Genomic DNA, 14,785 nt, shown 5'->3' with positions numbered 1-14,785 from the left:
GTGTGTGTGTGTGTGGGGGGGGGGCTCCGTCTCGGGGAAGGGGCAGTTAGACAACCTTTTTTTTTTTTCCTGCTACGGCATTTACCGTACAGGAAAAATATATTTATAGATTTGTAGAGCGGGCGTTTTTGGACACGGGGATAACTAATGTGTTTCACAGTATTAATTATTAGTTTATTACTATTAATTAGTTTTATATATGTTCTAGGGAAAGGGGGAGGATTTGAATTCGTAATACTTTTTATTTACTAATACTTTAACTTTTTGTTTTGCATTTATTGGACCCCCTAGGGGTGTAACACTTACAGCGGAGATGTCCTAGCTCCCCATGCCTGCAATCTCTGAATGCAGGCATGATTGAAGGGAGCTCCGACATTACCGCTAAAAGTTACAGCGGAGGTGCCGGTTGGTATGGTGACCGCTCTGAAGCAGAGCGGCGCCATTATAGTTACAGACCCGGCATCCGGACCTGGCATACAGACACCGGGGCCGGGCCACAGCATCGTCATGCTCATAGCAGGAGCGTATTGATGCTGTCAATTTCAAACTGCAGAAGTACTTACTTCTACTAGCAGGCCCGGAACACAGATACACGACGGCTGCGGGCCTGAGCTTACGTGGCCACGTCACTCAGCGGGTGATGGAGTGGGGGGCGGCGGGGGTCTGTATTCTGGGCCTGCTAGCAGAAGTACCGTCAGTACTTCTGCAGTTTGAAATGAGCAGCATCGCTACGCTCCTGCTATGAGTGTGGCAATCCCGGGGTCTGTAACTATGATATTGCTGAATTACTGTAATGACCTGAGTATAAGCCAAGGTGGACTTTCAGCACAAAAACTGTGCTGAAAAACTCTGCTTATACTCTAGTACATACGGTAATCATTGTATTAATGTAATTTCTACACAAAGTACCCCTCCTCCCATCCCAAGTTGGGAATATTGAAGCTAGTGTTTTTAATGGATACAGTCTGTAGTATCTGAGTAGAATAGCTCAATGACAATTCAAGTAGGCTAAAGCTACGCAGCGACTTCAGCCATGCAAATATCACAGTTACTTACACGAGGTTGTACAGAAATTCAGAGGTTCCATTTCTTTTAGCCATCGGATCATTGTTGCACCAACGTGATGTCTATTCTTTTAGGTGTGATTTAGTCCTAGCCTTAAATTGGTATGAGGCTATTAGAGCTAATTCATACATACCGTATATACTCGAGTATAAGCCGACCCGAATATAAGCCGAGGCCCCTAATTTTACCACAAAAAACTGGGAAAACTTATTGACTTGAGAATAAGCCGGGGGGAGGAATGCAGCAGCTACTGGAAAATTTCAAGAATTAAAATGGTTAGAGTTTTTGGGTGCAGTAGGTGCTGGGAAAGGGGAGGGGGTGTTTTGGTTGTCTGTCTGCCCCTTCTCTGAGCTTGAGGACTGTTTTTTTTTTTTTTTTTTTTTGGGGGGGGGGGGGTCCCCACTTGGAATTCAGTCTGGTTGAATATAGGGTATCTGCAGTGCTCCTATTAACCCCTTCCCGACAGAACAGGAGCACTGCAGATCCCCTATGTTCAGTAGCCCGGGCACTTTCAGACACAAGGATACCTGATGTGTTTGTTTCACAGTCATTTTCTACTTTTATATGTATTCTAGGGAAAGGAGGAATTTAGAATTTTTTTTATTTAAAATTATTTTTTTTTGCACTATTTTATGGGAGATTCTATACATTGATATTGTGCCCCGCCCCCCCTCCTAGAAAAAAAAATATATATTTTTTTGCTGACTCGAGTATAAGCCGAGGAGAGCTTTTTCAGCACAAAAACTGGGCTGAAAAATTCGGCTTATACTTGAGTATATACGGTAGATCCACTGCAGGAACCCCAGAATTAATACACCCCATATAGTGCTCAAACACAATTCCTTACTTATAGACTCTGCAGCCCTGAACCCACCAACCCTTTTTTGTATCAATATCAATTTTCTGTGATGAAGTTAAAAGAGTTCAGACTATGGGGATGAAATTGTACTGCATGTGCCTGTGGTCTGTAACTATTAGGTAACACAGCCGTATGACATTGGGGGAATGTATCATCACTGCTCCACCAAAAAACAGTGGTGCATTGCCCCATATGCTTTGGGGGTGGTTCACACTTGCGCTCGGTCTCCGGTTTGTGCATTCAGTTGGGTTTCCGTCCTCAGCCTGACGAAACTGGATAGGGGGCAGAAACCTGGAAGTCAGTTTTAAAACCCATTCACTTATAAAGGTGACCTCCTGTGGCCTCTCTGCAGGGAAACTGTCTGGCTTAAAAAAAGAACAAAAAACCCAAGTAGGATATGCAGGACTGTGTCCAGCTAAAAAACAAACCAAAACTCCTGTTTCCCTGTGGACACCTTTACAAACCCATTTAAGTGAATGAGTTTACAACTGAGCGCTGGGTTTCCGTTCCTTGTCAAGTTTTGCCAGGGCTGAAGACAGAAACCCGATGGAATGCACATACCAGACACTGGGCATAAGTGTGAATGGCCCCTTAGAGGTGTCAAATCAGTGGGTTTTTGTCTCTCTCCACTTTTGAAGTCAATGGGGAAACTGACAGGGAATCCAGCACTATGGTTAGGTAGAAAACATATTAGAAGCTTCAGCAACTGTGTCTCCTCCTTCCAGAAGTCTTCTCCCCTCTCCATAGACTTTTGTGGACAGCATGCAACCTGCTCCAAGATGGTGTAGACTCCATTGCAGGTGCATGGCTTGAATAGAGGTGCCCCCTTTGCTGGTGCAGGGAGTGTGCAGACAGGTGCTGACTTTTGCATCTTGCACATGTAACGGAGGTGGCTGGCTATTGAGGGTGCCCCAAGAAATAGGCCACTAGTACAGTAGAAGTGAGAACTGCTGCAGTGTCTTGTGCTACAACCATTCACTTTATGGAAAAGCCAAACTGTCTAAAATGTGAAACACATTTAATTTATTAAAACTGGGTAGTCAGGACAGCTGTAGAGGAAAATAAATGCAATAAGAGACAAATTAAAACCCAAATCAAAAAAAAAAGTCTGTGTACACACTGATTCCCATGTCTAGTGCAGATTCCACTGTGTGCAGAGAAACACACATATTGTATATGCGCACGCGGGCGATGCTCTGCGGACAGACCCTTAATGTAATATGTAGTCCTGGTGCAGAGCAATCACTACATTACAATACAGAGTACCAGAGTGAAGCAGATTGTGCTGTGTCAGGTATTAGCAGTCCATTCTCGGGATAGTTCCATCACTTTTCTCCCTCCTATGTCCAGAACTGTGCAAAATAGTCCATTAAGGAGTCGTCTCCTTCCATTAAAAAGTCACATGATATGGATAGAACTTCTCATATAATGTTCCAGCCTTTACAAACAACATTCCAGGCACATCAATGACCCGTTACCACCTATGTAACATAATGTCCTGTAACAAATCCATCAGAGGCCAGCGACGCCAGTCCATGGCTCCAGAGGCACACGGTGTACACATGGGAAGAAGTTCTTTACTGTCCGCTGGCCATCACAACCGCAATGACTGCTCCAGAAATGCAATAATAGCAGCATTTTCTTCTTAATATCAAAATGACCGGGTGGAGATAAAGCACTTTCAGCTTATTTCATAAAAATCCTATCGTCTTAAGAAGACCCAGAGCGAGGAAGCTGTGCAGGCGGCAGTCTCTTCAAAAAACTGGCAACCGCGTGGCCGTCAACGTACATGAATTAATGTCTTCTGTGTGGGTCGCGCGGTGCAAGGAGGGCTCTGAAGCACTTCGGTTGATTTTGGGGAGAGAGTGTTGTAACAGTTCAATGGAGGAGAGGATCTAGAAGGAAGCAAAACAGGTGTTAGGGTAGATCATAGACAGGTCCCCTAAGGTCCCATGTAGAGAAACACAGCTAAAAAAAAAAGCAGTGGAAATGCTGAATTTTTGCTGCATTTTCTACGTTTTTTTCCTTCCTCATTAAGAGAACAGCTTGTCTACTACGTGCAGATGAGATTATTCAGAATTTCATTCACTTTGCTGGTACTGTAAAAAGCAGTGTTTTCTTCTGTTGCATTTCCGCAATGTGCGGCCTTAGGCTAAAGGAGTTTATCAGTTGTAATAAAAAAAATAAAAAAACCTGCCTATATTTAGGCTAACAGGGCAACAATATCAGATCTGTGCGGTTTGACTCTGAACCTCCACTGCTAAACTATTGCATATATTACCCCACACACCACCATGCCGTACATTAAATAGTGGCGTCCAGATATTACAGCTGTGCCCTATTCAAGTGAAAGAAACAAAGCTGTAACAACGTGGCAATACCAAGGCGCCACATTGTGGAGACCGAATACTGAAGACTATTGATCATACAACATTTAATAGGAAGTTATTCTGGGTGAAAAATCTGCAGTCTCAAAATACTCTGCACTTAAGTGTTGACAGGACATTCGGTCTGCAGGGGGCACTCTGATCATTTAGCTGAATATCCACATACAAGGTTTTAGAACTATATCCACGTTCTGCCTGGTTCTTCCATGGCTTTATACTATATGAACTATAAGTATAATGGCTGCCATTGTCACTGATGGTTTTAGAGGTAACATTTATGTGTGGTCCCACAGACCAGTGCACGGAAATGGTGGCCCTTACTGAACACAATCTTAGCCTTTCTGTAGAATGGGGTATGAATAATCCCAAATCCACTTACTTGAGGAAACAGAGGTCGTTCTTCCTTGACTTTCTGCACGCAGTCTGCCACCAGCCTCTTCATTGCTTTGGGACAATTCTTGTACAACTTGCTAAGATCTGGCACCAGACATCCCCGGCCAACTAAAAATATGATCTTAAGAAAAGAGAACAACATATTCCAGTAAGTTTAGTTGTGCCCAGCACGAACTTATTAACTTTCTAAGTCATGGCCTTTTACATACATTGTCTGTCTCTAGTATAGGCCATCAATATCAGGTGCAGGTCTGACTAATGGCTCACATGAGCTCTGCGCCCCATTCAAACAGATGACTGGTGAAGACCCCCAGGAGTAGGACCCCCCCTCTGATCTAATATTGATGTCCTATCCTAGATAAGCATTCATTTGACTTCCTTACTAGGACAGACTCCTGTATTTTACAGTGGTTTTTGCTGTGGCGTTTCCGGGGAACATTGCAGAGTTTTCTTAACAGGTCAGCAGTACGTCTATCCCATGTGGTCCGAGTCATACGGGTGAGATCTGCCACTTGTCTGGAGAGAGCGTGGCATTGTGGTAGCCCAGATAATAAGTATCACTGTATAAACCCCTCCAGGACAGTTAAAGGACTTGTCCAGTTCATGTGCTTTAGTCATTGCCCCTGTAGCAGCAGTATTAGAGAATAAACAAGTACTCACCTCTCTGCGGGCCCCACTTCCAGCGGTGGCAGCTCTGGTGGTCTGTATACAGCCCTATTAAATTGTAAAATCATGAACTGGACAATCCCTTTAAGCGTAATTAGTTTATCTATGTATTACATCTACTATGTATCTATATATGTATCCATAGACACATATATAGTGCTAGGTACTACATACTATACACTAAAATATGCTGCTAGATGCTACATAGATACTCTTACACTACACTATACAGTGACATTAACATGTCAGACTAAGTAAGACATAGACCAAGTTGTGATCTCACTCCAGCCTTAGTTCCCTTTAACACGGCTGTATTCAGGAATGGTGATAAATGCTGATATTTCCCGACTCCTGTGAGCTGAACTCACATCTTACTGATTCATGATGCTGCACTAAGTAGTAAATAGTATTTTCCCCCCTCACAGAGAAAAGTATTTTTTTTTTACTTTTTATGCACCCCAACATTGTGTGGTTGGAAAATACTATTCATCCTGCAAAAAACCCTCAAATCCCTGAAATAACTACATGAATGGAGGATTAAAGGGATTCTACCATTAAAACCTTTTTTTTGTGGATAAGACCTCGGAATAGCCTTTAGAAAGACTATTTGTCTCTTACCTTTAGACATGGTCTCCGCTGCGCCGTTCCTTAGAAATACCGGTTTTTACCGGTATGCAAATGAGCGATGAGGGCGTCCCCACCGTTGCCAGAGAAGTGTCTCCAGCGCCGCCGCCTCCTTCGTCTACAGCGTCATCTTCAATGTCTTCTTCCGGTGCAGGCTCATAACTTCTAGCAGAGCAGACTGCGCAGGCGCACAGGTCACGGGAAAATGGCCGCTTGCACAGTGTTGTTGTGCTCTGCTAGAAGTTACGAGCCTGCGCCGGAAGAAGACATTGAAGATGACGCGGCGGAAGGAGGCGGCGGCGCTGGAGACACTTCTCTGGCAGCGCTGGGGCCCGCCCCCATCACTGCGAGAGAACTCATTTGCATACCGGTAAAAAAAACATTTTTTCTAAGGAACAGCGCAGCAGAGACCACGTCTAAAAGTAAGAGACGAATTCCGACGTCTTATCCACAAAAAAAAAAAAAGTTTTTAATGGTAGAATCCCTTTAAAGAAAAAGTTATGAGTTTTGAGATGCCATGAAAAAGAAAAGCAAAGAGGAAAAAAATGTTTCTAATGAAGTTAAGTCTTTCCTTGGACTGGTATTACAGAGACTTTACCCATACCTGGTCTCTGTCCCTGATGTGTGAATATGGCAGCTCCCCGGTCATCAGTTCATACAGGACAATGCCATAGGAATAAACATCCGACTGGAAACTGAAAGGATTATTGTCTTGCATTCGAATCACCTCCGGAGCCTATGAAGGGAAAATACACAGCTCAGTCATCGGCCTTCTGAGAGTATAGATAAGCCAGATATTTTCTATATGTATAGAATACACACGCACAGGGGCTGCTCTATATGGAACAGTCCGTGCCGTGACTTTGTGGACCTGCGGAATTCAGTGCGGACCCCGTACACGGCACGACACCACGGATAAAATATCCGGTGGTGTAAGAGGCCGAACTGAATACAATGTGTCCGCAATTGAGAACCCACAATTGCGGACTAAGCTTAATGTCATGTAAGACCAGCCTTAGGGTCAAATTTTCAGTCTGCTTCTTATGTTGTCTTCTGTGTTAAGTTATCTTGCTGCAGTAGTTTAATAGACATAGTACGGGTTAATTCTGCTACATGTGTATATGGTGCCAGTTCACACCTGCACAGAAATAAATCTCACAATCTGATTGAGAAGAATGTGATTCATCAGAGGAGCGGGAATACGGCATGTAGGAGTTATTTTCATCCCCGGCACAATGTGTAACAGGTTACACAGCAATTCTTACAGGTGACTGAGAATCTACTTGAGACGTCCTCTGGCAGCAGAATAAGGAACCATTCTAGAAATCAGTCTACAGAAAGGTTATGGCAATGTTGAGCACTTCCTACCATCCACAGAATTGATCCAGTCGGCTGCTCCACCTGTTGAGAGCCACTCCATCGAGACTTGACCGTGGCCAGTCCAAAATCACCGATTTTCACTGTTAACCCTTCATGCAGAAAGATGTCTGTATTACAGTAAAGGATCAGCACACAACCTGAGCATTGTTATTCTGTCCGGTGTTAAAACATCCATCATTAAACAGATGGAATCCTGCCCTAATATATAGTAAGTGTAAAGGATGGCACTAGATAGTGTGATCGTGGCAGGGCAGCCACACAAGTGCCAGGAGTAAACCCACTGCTACAATAGCAATACTGTGGATGAGATCTAAACCGACACCATCCACGTGCTGTAATTAAAACCTGTGCAACAGTTCAATAACTGCTGGGGGGGGGGGAGGGATTACCTGCAGATTTCTACTTTGAAATAAAAAAAATTAAAGCTGCAGAGAAAGCTCCAAGTGAACCTCAGCGAAATCTATTCTCGTAGAACAGCATGTCCCACCTTTACTGTAAAAATCGGCAGACCCAGGAACCCTAAGCTGGCCGATATGTTCGGAGATGTTCCTTAACCTGTAGCAATCCAGTTACAAAATGACCACCCCCCCAGCATGCCTTCACAGTCCCCATCAGTCAGGCCATGCCAAGGGTTGTAGTTCTACCACTAAATTATAACAGCCATAGGCATACCTCCAAACAGTCCTGGATTCAGCAGGACAGTACTGGAGTTCTGTCCCGCTGTCCTGGTTGGTGCGGAGTACGTCCCGGCTTTAACTCATCTGCCTCCAAGGAGTTGAATACAATGGTGAAGCAGGAGCCCTCCACTCACTACTTGACCATGTGCGCCTACAGCAGCAGAAGCGCACAGAGGCTGATGTGATGACGTCCCTGCAGCTCCCTGATGCCTCCAGGAGCAGAAACCTCAGACAGAACAGCAGGGGAGCAACGAGAGGTGAGTATTAGTTAGTGTGTGTATAGTGTGTGTGGGGGGGGTATGTTAAAAAGGGAATTTGTCATGAACTTAATTTAGCTTCACTGATAAAACCCTTTCAGTGGTCCAGCCCATAAAGGACAAATATACCTCCCCATCCTGTATAGTCGGTACAGCAGGGTGCTTGTGATTTATGGCGGGAGTCAACTAACAGAAATCTATGTGACGTGATGGGGTATAGGTCCCTTCCCCAAAGACCAGGGCACATGTATACAAAGCCTTACCTGTGTGTAGTGTTGCTATCCTATCTTATCTAGACTTTCAGCAGTACAATACAGCTGTCAATGGTAGTCATAATACACATTAGACCTGGCCTGCAGAGTCAGAATCATGGCCAATTTTGGAGTTGGGGGGGGGGGGGGGGAATACCAACTTCAAAACAAAATATATTCTAGAATTATTAATGTTGTCTAGTTAGATATATAGTTTGTTACATATTTAATGAATTGTAGGGTTTCCACTGCTTCTGACGGACCACGGCTAGCCTGTCCATGGCACTGACTCCATAGCCCTACATTAGATAAAAGGTCTGCATGAGCCTCTACGGCACTTCTACTGAAGGTGTGTGACCACTGTGAGGAGTCCTATATAGTATCCTATAGCATAAGGAGTGAAGCAGCGCACACATCCTAGCACCGCCTGCAGCACTGTTCTCCAGGGAACACAAGTAGGTGGTATATCACTCCTGTAAAGGATACTGTTTGACTTCATGTCTCTGTGGATAATGTTCTTTGCATGTAAATAGCTGCAAGAGAACAAAGGGTTGTTAAACATCAAAAAGAAAGAATACATACAAAGGAATGACTTGGCTTGCCCTCCGCAAACTGGCTAAAGGTTGTTCACGTTATTGCAGAGACTGGATCTACCTCACGCTCTTGATCATTGTGCAGCAGGGACACAAGCTCCGACAAGTCCCCAGCCTGCTGGCACACACACAGCAAAGCTGACATTTAGCTCATAATCAGTAAATATCCTGCTTGGCAGAACACGACGAGCCGTCAAGCAAGAATATCAAGAAATGTGTTCACCAAGATCCGCCATCTCCGAGCGTTCAAGTGGGTGGTCCATAGGATGTGTGGGAATAGTAAACTAAGGAGATAGCAGCAGCAGCCACCAAAGAATGACATTCTATTATATAGGACATGGAAGATAAGCTGAATATATCTACAAAAAATGCAGAATAGCCAGCATACCTGAAGATTGCACTGTATGTGCTGACACACGGGGCTGCTCTGACACATAAGGGTCCTCCTCACTCAGCTTCTTACATGTCCTTAGAATAGGGAGAGTCAATTTGCTCCGTCCGATCTGAGATTTTCCCAAAGGACTTTATGGTCTTTTCAGAGAAATCAGTAACAAAGCCATTCCTTGCACTGATGACTATGGCAGCGATATCATACCATGTCCATAGTGGAAAGGTTTGTGCCATGCTTTGAACATCCAGGGCATTTATCTCCTACCTGCAGATCTCCATCAGGGCATTCTGGGAGTTGTAGTTTTTAGATAAGCAGGAATCTGCTAATCCAAGCCCATGAAATAACCAGGGGTACATAAGAATGAATACTTACTCCATGCCTTGTGCTGTCTGTCTGGCAATGTCTATCAGCTGGAACATCTGGAATTTGGTCTCCTGTACATGCAGATGTTTGTAGAGGCTGCTGCCCTCACACCACTGGGTCACAATGGCCAGCTTCTCTTTTGTCATGTAGCCCATGAAAAGCAAAATATTCACATGCCGCGTTTTTCTGTTAAAACAGTAAACGATTTTTAGGTGCTAGATACGACGCCGCATACATTATGTAAACTCTGCAACAGACAGACAGATTCACTGTGGATCAAGTGTGAGAAGGATATCTAAGAGATGTTATACTGAATTACCTCAAGAAAAATACATGTATCAGCATGGTTATATGAAGGACATCTAGGACCCCCACAGATCAGCCATTTGAAGAGACCACAATGTACAAGCGAGTACGGCACTACCAAGCACATTACCATACATTGCATAGGGACTGTTCTTGACATTGCAGCTCAGCCCAAATCACTTGAGTGAGACCGTTCTGCAAACAGGCCATGCAATGGATGAACAGGACGTCACTGACCTGTGAAGAGGAGGTGGTGATCTGTTTAGCTTTAGTGTACTGGACCACCACTGATTTAGGGATAGGTCACCAGTGGGACTGTATGCTGAACAACCATTTGTAATTTAACTGTATTTCTGATTCCAATTGTAAAAGCCTCGAGGAATAATGAATTCAGTATAAACCAAATGGAAAAATGTGATCAGGACACTCCTTTACATGTTGTATTATGGACGCGTGCATCACATTGCACAATGGACTCAATACAGCTTCATACAGATGGATCTGCTGTAAGAGGTTTTCCGGGATTAGGATAGTAATGGCCTATTGTTAGGATTGGCTACCCATTACCGATTATAGGTCAGCACAACTCGGGAATCGGCTGTTTGGTCTTTTCATTGTATACCTTGGTCCATCTACCTGCACATATACGGTAGTAGAGGCTATATAGGGGCTCGCAGTAAAAATGCACCAGCCTGAAGTGCTGCAACTGCTATAAGCAGGTTGTCCAAGGGAAACACATCATCTAAGCACTGGGACCCCTATAACAGCTGACCAGACATCCACTGATCTGATATTGATGGTCAGTCCTAATGATTAGACATCAATATTATGATCCCAAATAGATTATAAAACTAAATTTGCAGATGTAAGCCTTCTACTCACCTGAGAACAGCAACTTCATTTCTGAAGGCCTGCAGCTGTTCTGGGGTTGGGTCTGTAACTTTGAGGATTTTTACGGCCACATCACCTGAAAGACCAGAGATTATATGATGTCAGAATAATCCAGATGGCTAACATAGATTGCAACTCTGCTTCATAACACGTCACAATTTAGTACAATTTTCACACAACTTCTACATTAGGTCAGTAAAGGAATAGTTAGAGATTTTCCAGGTTTAGTCCCAGACACTTTGTTTTTATAAGGCTGAGGCTCCATATTACAGAAAACCTGTGTTGATGGCATCTACCAGCAGGCCAATGCGACGTGTCCTAAAGCTCGCAGTGTACGTGCGTGATTCGAGGAGCACCAGGATGAGTTTATTGTACTCCCCTAGCCAGCAAATTCGCCAGATTTGAACCCAATCGAGAATCTGTTAGACCACCTCAATCAGGTTATTCGCGCCATGGATGCTCAACCATGTAACCTATTGCAGCTGGACACGGCACTGGAGTCGGCATGGCTCAACATCCCAGTGAATATCATCCCAACATCCCCTCTCTTCCTGCACGTCTCGCAGCGGTCCGCTCTGCCAAAGGTGGTTATTCTGGATTTTGACAGGTGGTCACATTAAGGTGACTGGACTGTGTATTCCAGTCTGAATGGAGCAGGTGCCCAGCACATGTATTCACACTCCCGTTATCTTTATGTGACTGTGATATATAGCAGAGCTTTGTACTCCACCATCTTTAGATGTCTCATAGACCATTAATGGAACGGGGGGATTCATGAAGACCATCAATACCAGTCTTCACAACCCTATCAATGACAGAGGGAGCAACTCAGCCCACCCGCCCCTGCATACCCTCATCACACCTGACGAAGGCAGCGGAAAGAAGAAAAGAAAAAATCCCAAATTTTTGTACAAAAATCAAATGCCCCCAAAATTTTCAGTTTTTATGCCTTGTACGCCAGAAACATAATAAATCTGCCCCATTGACTTTATAGAGGAGTCCTGTGTTTGTTGCCTCCTTCTCCCCAGAGAAGAAACAGTTAACAGATGGCCAGGCCTCTCCCCAGCCTGTTATTATCCGGCAACTGTTTACTGTCACATCTCGGTATTTTTGGCAAATTACATAGAAACCAGGCCAGAGGATCATTGCCTTCAGGTTTATATATAAAACACAAATCTTGCTGATGTCACAAGCCTCATACCCTGAACACGTCCTTTCTTATAAACTGCATATCTTGGCCGGACTCTGCTAACCGCATCATGAATTAGAGAATTTGCCAATTTGTTGGTTACTACTTTCGCCACCGTGCAGTGAAGCACGACAAGAGGAGTCTTCATAAGAGACCTTCTGCATAGCACCCTCCCAAACGCCAAGTGTCTGCGATACATCTGGAGTATTAACACGAAAACTTAATTAAGTAAAATATCTGACATACGATCGGTTTCATACAGAGCGGTATTTAAAGGGGTTTTTCCAAGATTGTACATTCTAACCTTAAGTGTCTGATCGGTAGGAGTCCGACCCCACTGATCGCAAGCTCAGGGCTTCTCTGTATCCTGTACCGCTCCCGTCTATGGGTCTACTGGAAATAGTCAAGCTGTACATCCCATTTTTGGCAGTCCCATGAAGCAGCACTGTACATGCTCAACTTCTAATCAAACAGGAGACACGGGAACCCTATTCTAGTAATCTGGCTGTCAATGGCTAGACATATAACAGGTACTGCGATACCAAATGTCCTTCTGCTAAGTGCCCGGCAAGGAAACTACCACCCACCAGCAGACCCCAAGGAATAAGACACTTATTACCACCTAGCAGTTGACCAGTGAATCTCCCAAAGTAAGGTTATTAATTTCCTAGCCTATGGAAAACCAGACACACAAGTATTGAGGTCGGTAAAGATACAGGATTGGACACAGGCAACACTTTCTCAGTTCATGTATTAGAAGTCTAGAGGAGAACGTGGATTGACTGCTGCATCCTGCTAGTAGCCCCTGTGGCCTGTACCGGCCATATTTCTGAATTACGGTACTTACTTTCTGGATAGGTATCTCACATACTGATCCACTGTCTCACTTCTATAACTGATCTATAAGGACTTATATTCTACTTCTTGGCCTACAGATGTAGAAGTAGAACCAGGGCTGCATGTACGTCTATGGAGCAGCACAAAGAAACATGAAATGGGTGATGGCCTGGAGACATCCAACCGCAAATTAAAGAGGCAATACTGATACAAGTAGTGGGGTAGTGAGGGGATAGAATAAGGTAGAGTCAGAACAGTGAAGACTACATGATCACAGCTTGTACCTAGACATGCCACCTAGTAACAAAGATCTGTTACTATAAGACAATTCACACTCCCTTATTAGGTAGATATAGATGTATATTAGTTGTGAAAGTCTGTTTTCTCTCTACAATTGAGTCCTTCTGGTGTGAATTTAAAAAGTTGTTCACTCTAACCAATTTGGTGTCTCCCTCCAGATGCTCCCTCTCCCCTCTCACAGCACAAGTCTCAGACATATTGTAGGTTGATGCTGACTGCAAATTTGTCCCCTTAGTCACTGCTTTCTGTTAAAGTGTTAACTGAAAACCTGTGGAAGTTTCTCCATTTCTGCCATCTGAACAATACTGTAATAGATCAGAAAGATTTTGAAGCAAACCTCTGCCTCAAATTTCCCTTCCACCTCCATCCCTCTAGCTGCCCACGGTGGAAAGCTGAATTAAAGCTTATTAAAATAAAGCACTTACAAATTAACATTTGTATGCCAACATGCCCCACAACCCTCAATCACGCCGCACAAGAAGTTCTGTACTTCCTTCTTGTGCTGTGATGTAATAACACCGCACCATGTGACTGCCCGCAAGGACCTAAACAAGGTAACATTGCTGGCCCCTGGCAGTCACGTGATTTCTAAAGCCCAAAGACAAATGGTCCTAAAAAGAAGAAAGTGTTAGGGCAACAACAATAAATGGAAAGGACTCAGGAAGATTCTGGGACTTGTAGTCTTTCAATGCACACTAAAAGACCTTGTCCCACCTCAAAGATGGAAGTACAGTAGCACAGGTAGCTGAATGGTGAGCAGTAAAGACAGGACGTATGAACTTTGCTTGGTTGCCCATCATCATGGAGCATTTTCTATGTGCGTACATACAACCTCATATTAATATCCATCACGATCTGTGATATTAGATGCACCAAGCAATGCATTTGTCTGCAAAAGGCTACATGATCCATCCCCCTGTTAAACACATTTCACATTAGAACATAAAATATCCCAAGACGTTTTTGGAGGCAGCATAAAAACAGTGCGCTGGAATGGCCGGCAGGTTCTCCATTTCCTTGTCAAGGCTGAATATGTATGATGTAATTCCCACTTCAAGGGCAACACCCAAAGTTACAGTCATCAGCCAAAACTTCTTACTTCTCTCTCTACATGTGAAGAAGCAAAACTGCCTAACTGGACGGGGAACAGGCTGATGATCACGGGAACAAGACAAACTATCCTGTATTATGTACAATGGTTAAGTAACAGAGCTCTGAGCAGAAGTTTTCAGCTACAGGAACAGAATATAACTATATAGACTAGAAGAAGAGTCCTATAGCCTTCATCATAACCCAAAAGTGACATCATCCAGTCTACTCTACACCTCGAAAGTGTGACTGAGTTCCAAATAGCTG

The 14,785-nt window shown here is 44.0% G+C and overlaps 1 protein-coding gene across 7 annotated transcripts in view; it reads right to left on the bottom strand.

Annotated features, from left to right (window-relative positions):
- Positions 1-2,925: 2,925 nt before the first annotated feature.
- Positions 2,926-14,785, bottom strand: part of RAF1 (Raf-1 proto-oncogene, serine/threonine kinase) — a 60,604-nt gene continuing 48,744 nt past the window's right edge. For all 7 annotated transcript variants that reach the window (XM_075287193.1, XM_075287199.1, XM_075287197.1 and 4 more), the window contains 7 exons: positions 11,095-11,179; positions 9,916-10,092; positions 9,046-9,092; positions 7,363-7,481; positions 6,599-6,730; positions 4,691-4,825; positions 2,926-3,819 (listed from right to left, as the gene is read on the bottom strand). In XM_075287193.1, the coding sequence (XP_075143294.1) occupies positions 3,679-3,819; positions 4,691-4,825; positions 6,599-6,730; positions 7,363-7,481; positions 9,046-9,092; positions 9,916-10,092; positions 11,095-11,179 (836 nt within the window). In that variant the 3' untranslated portion in view covers positions 2,926-3,678. The remainder of the gene's footprint in view (positions 3,820-4,690; positions 4,826-6,598; positions 6,731-7,362; positions 7,482-9,045; positions 9,093-9,915; positions 10,093-11,094; positions 11,180-14,785) is intronic.

This window comes from Leptodactylus fuscus, chromosome 9 (genome assembly GCF_031893055.1).
Source record: "Leptodactylus fuscus isolate aLepFus1 chromosome 9, aLepFus1.hap2, whole genome shotgun sequence".
Lineage (NCBI taxonomy): Eukaryota > Metazoa > Chordata > Amphibia > Anura > Leptodactylidae > Leptodactylus > Leptodactylus fuscus.
The sequence above is the reverse complement of the archived record's forward strand: the minus strand, read 5'-3'. Positions and strand labels throughout refer to the sequence as shown.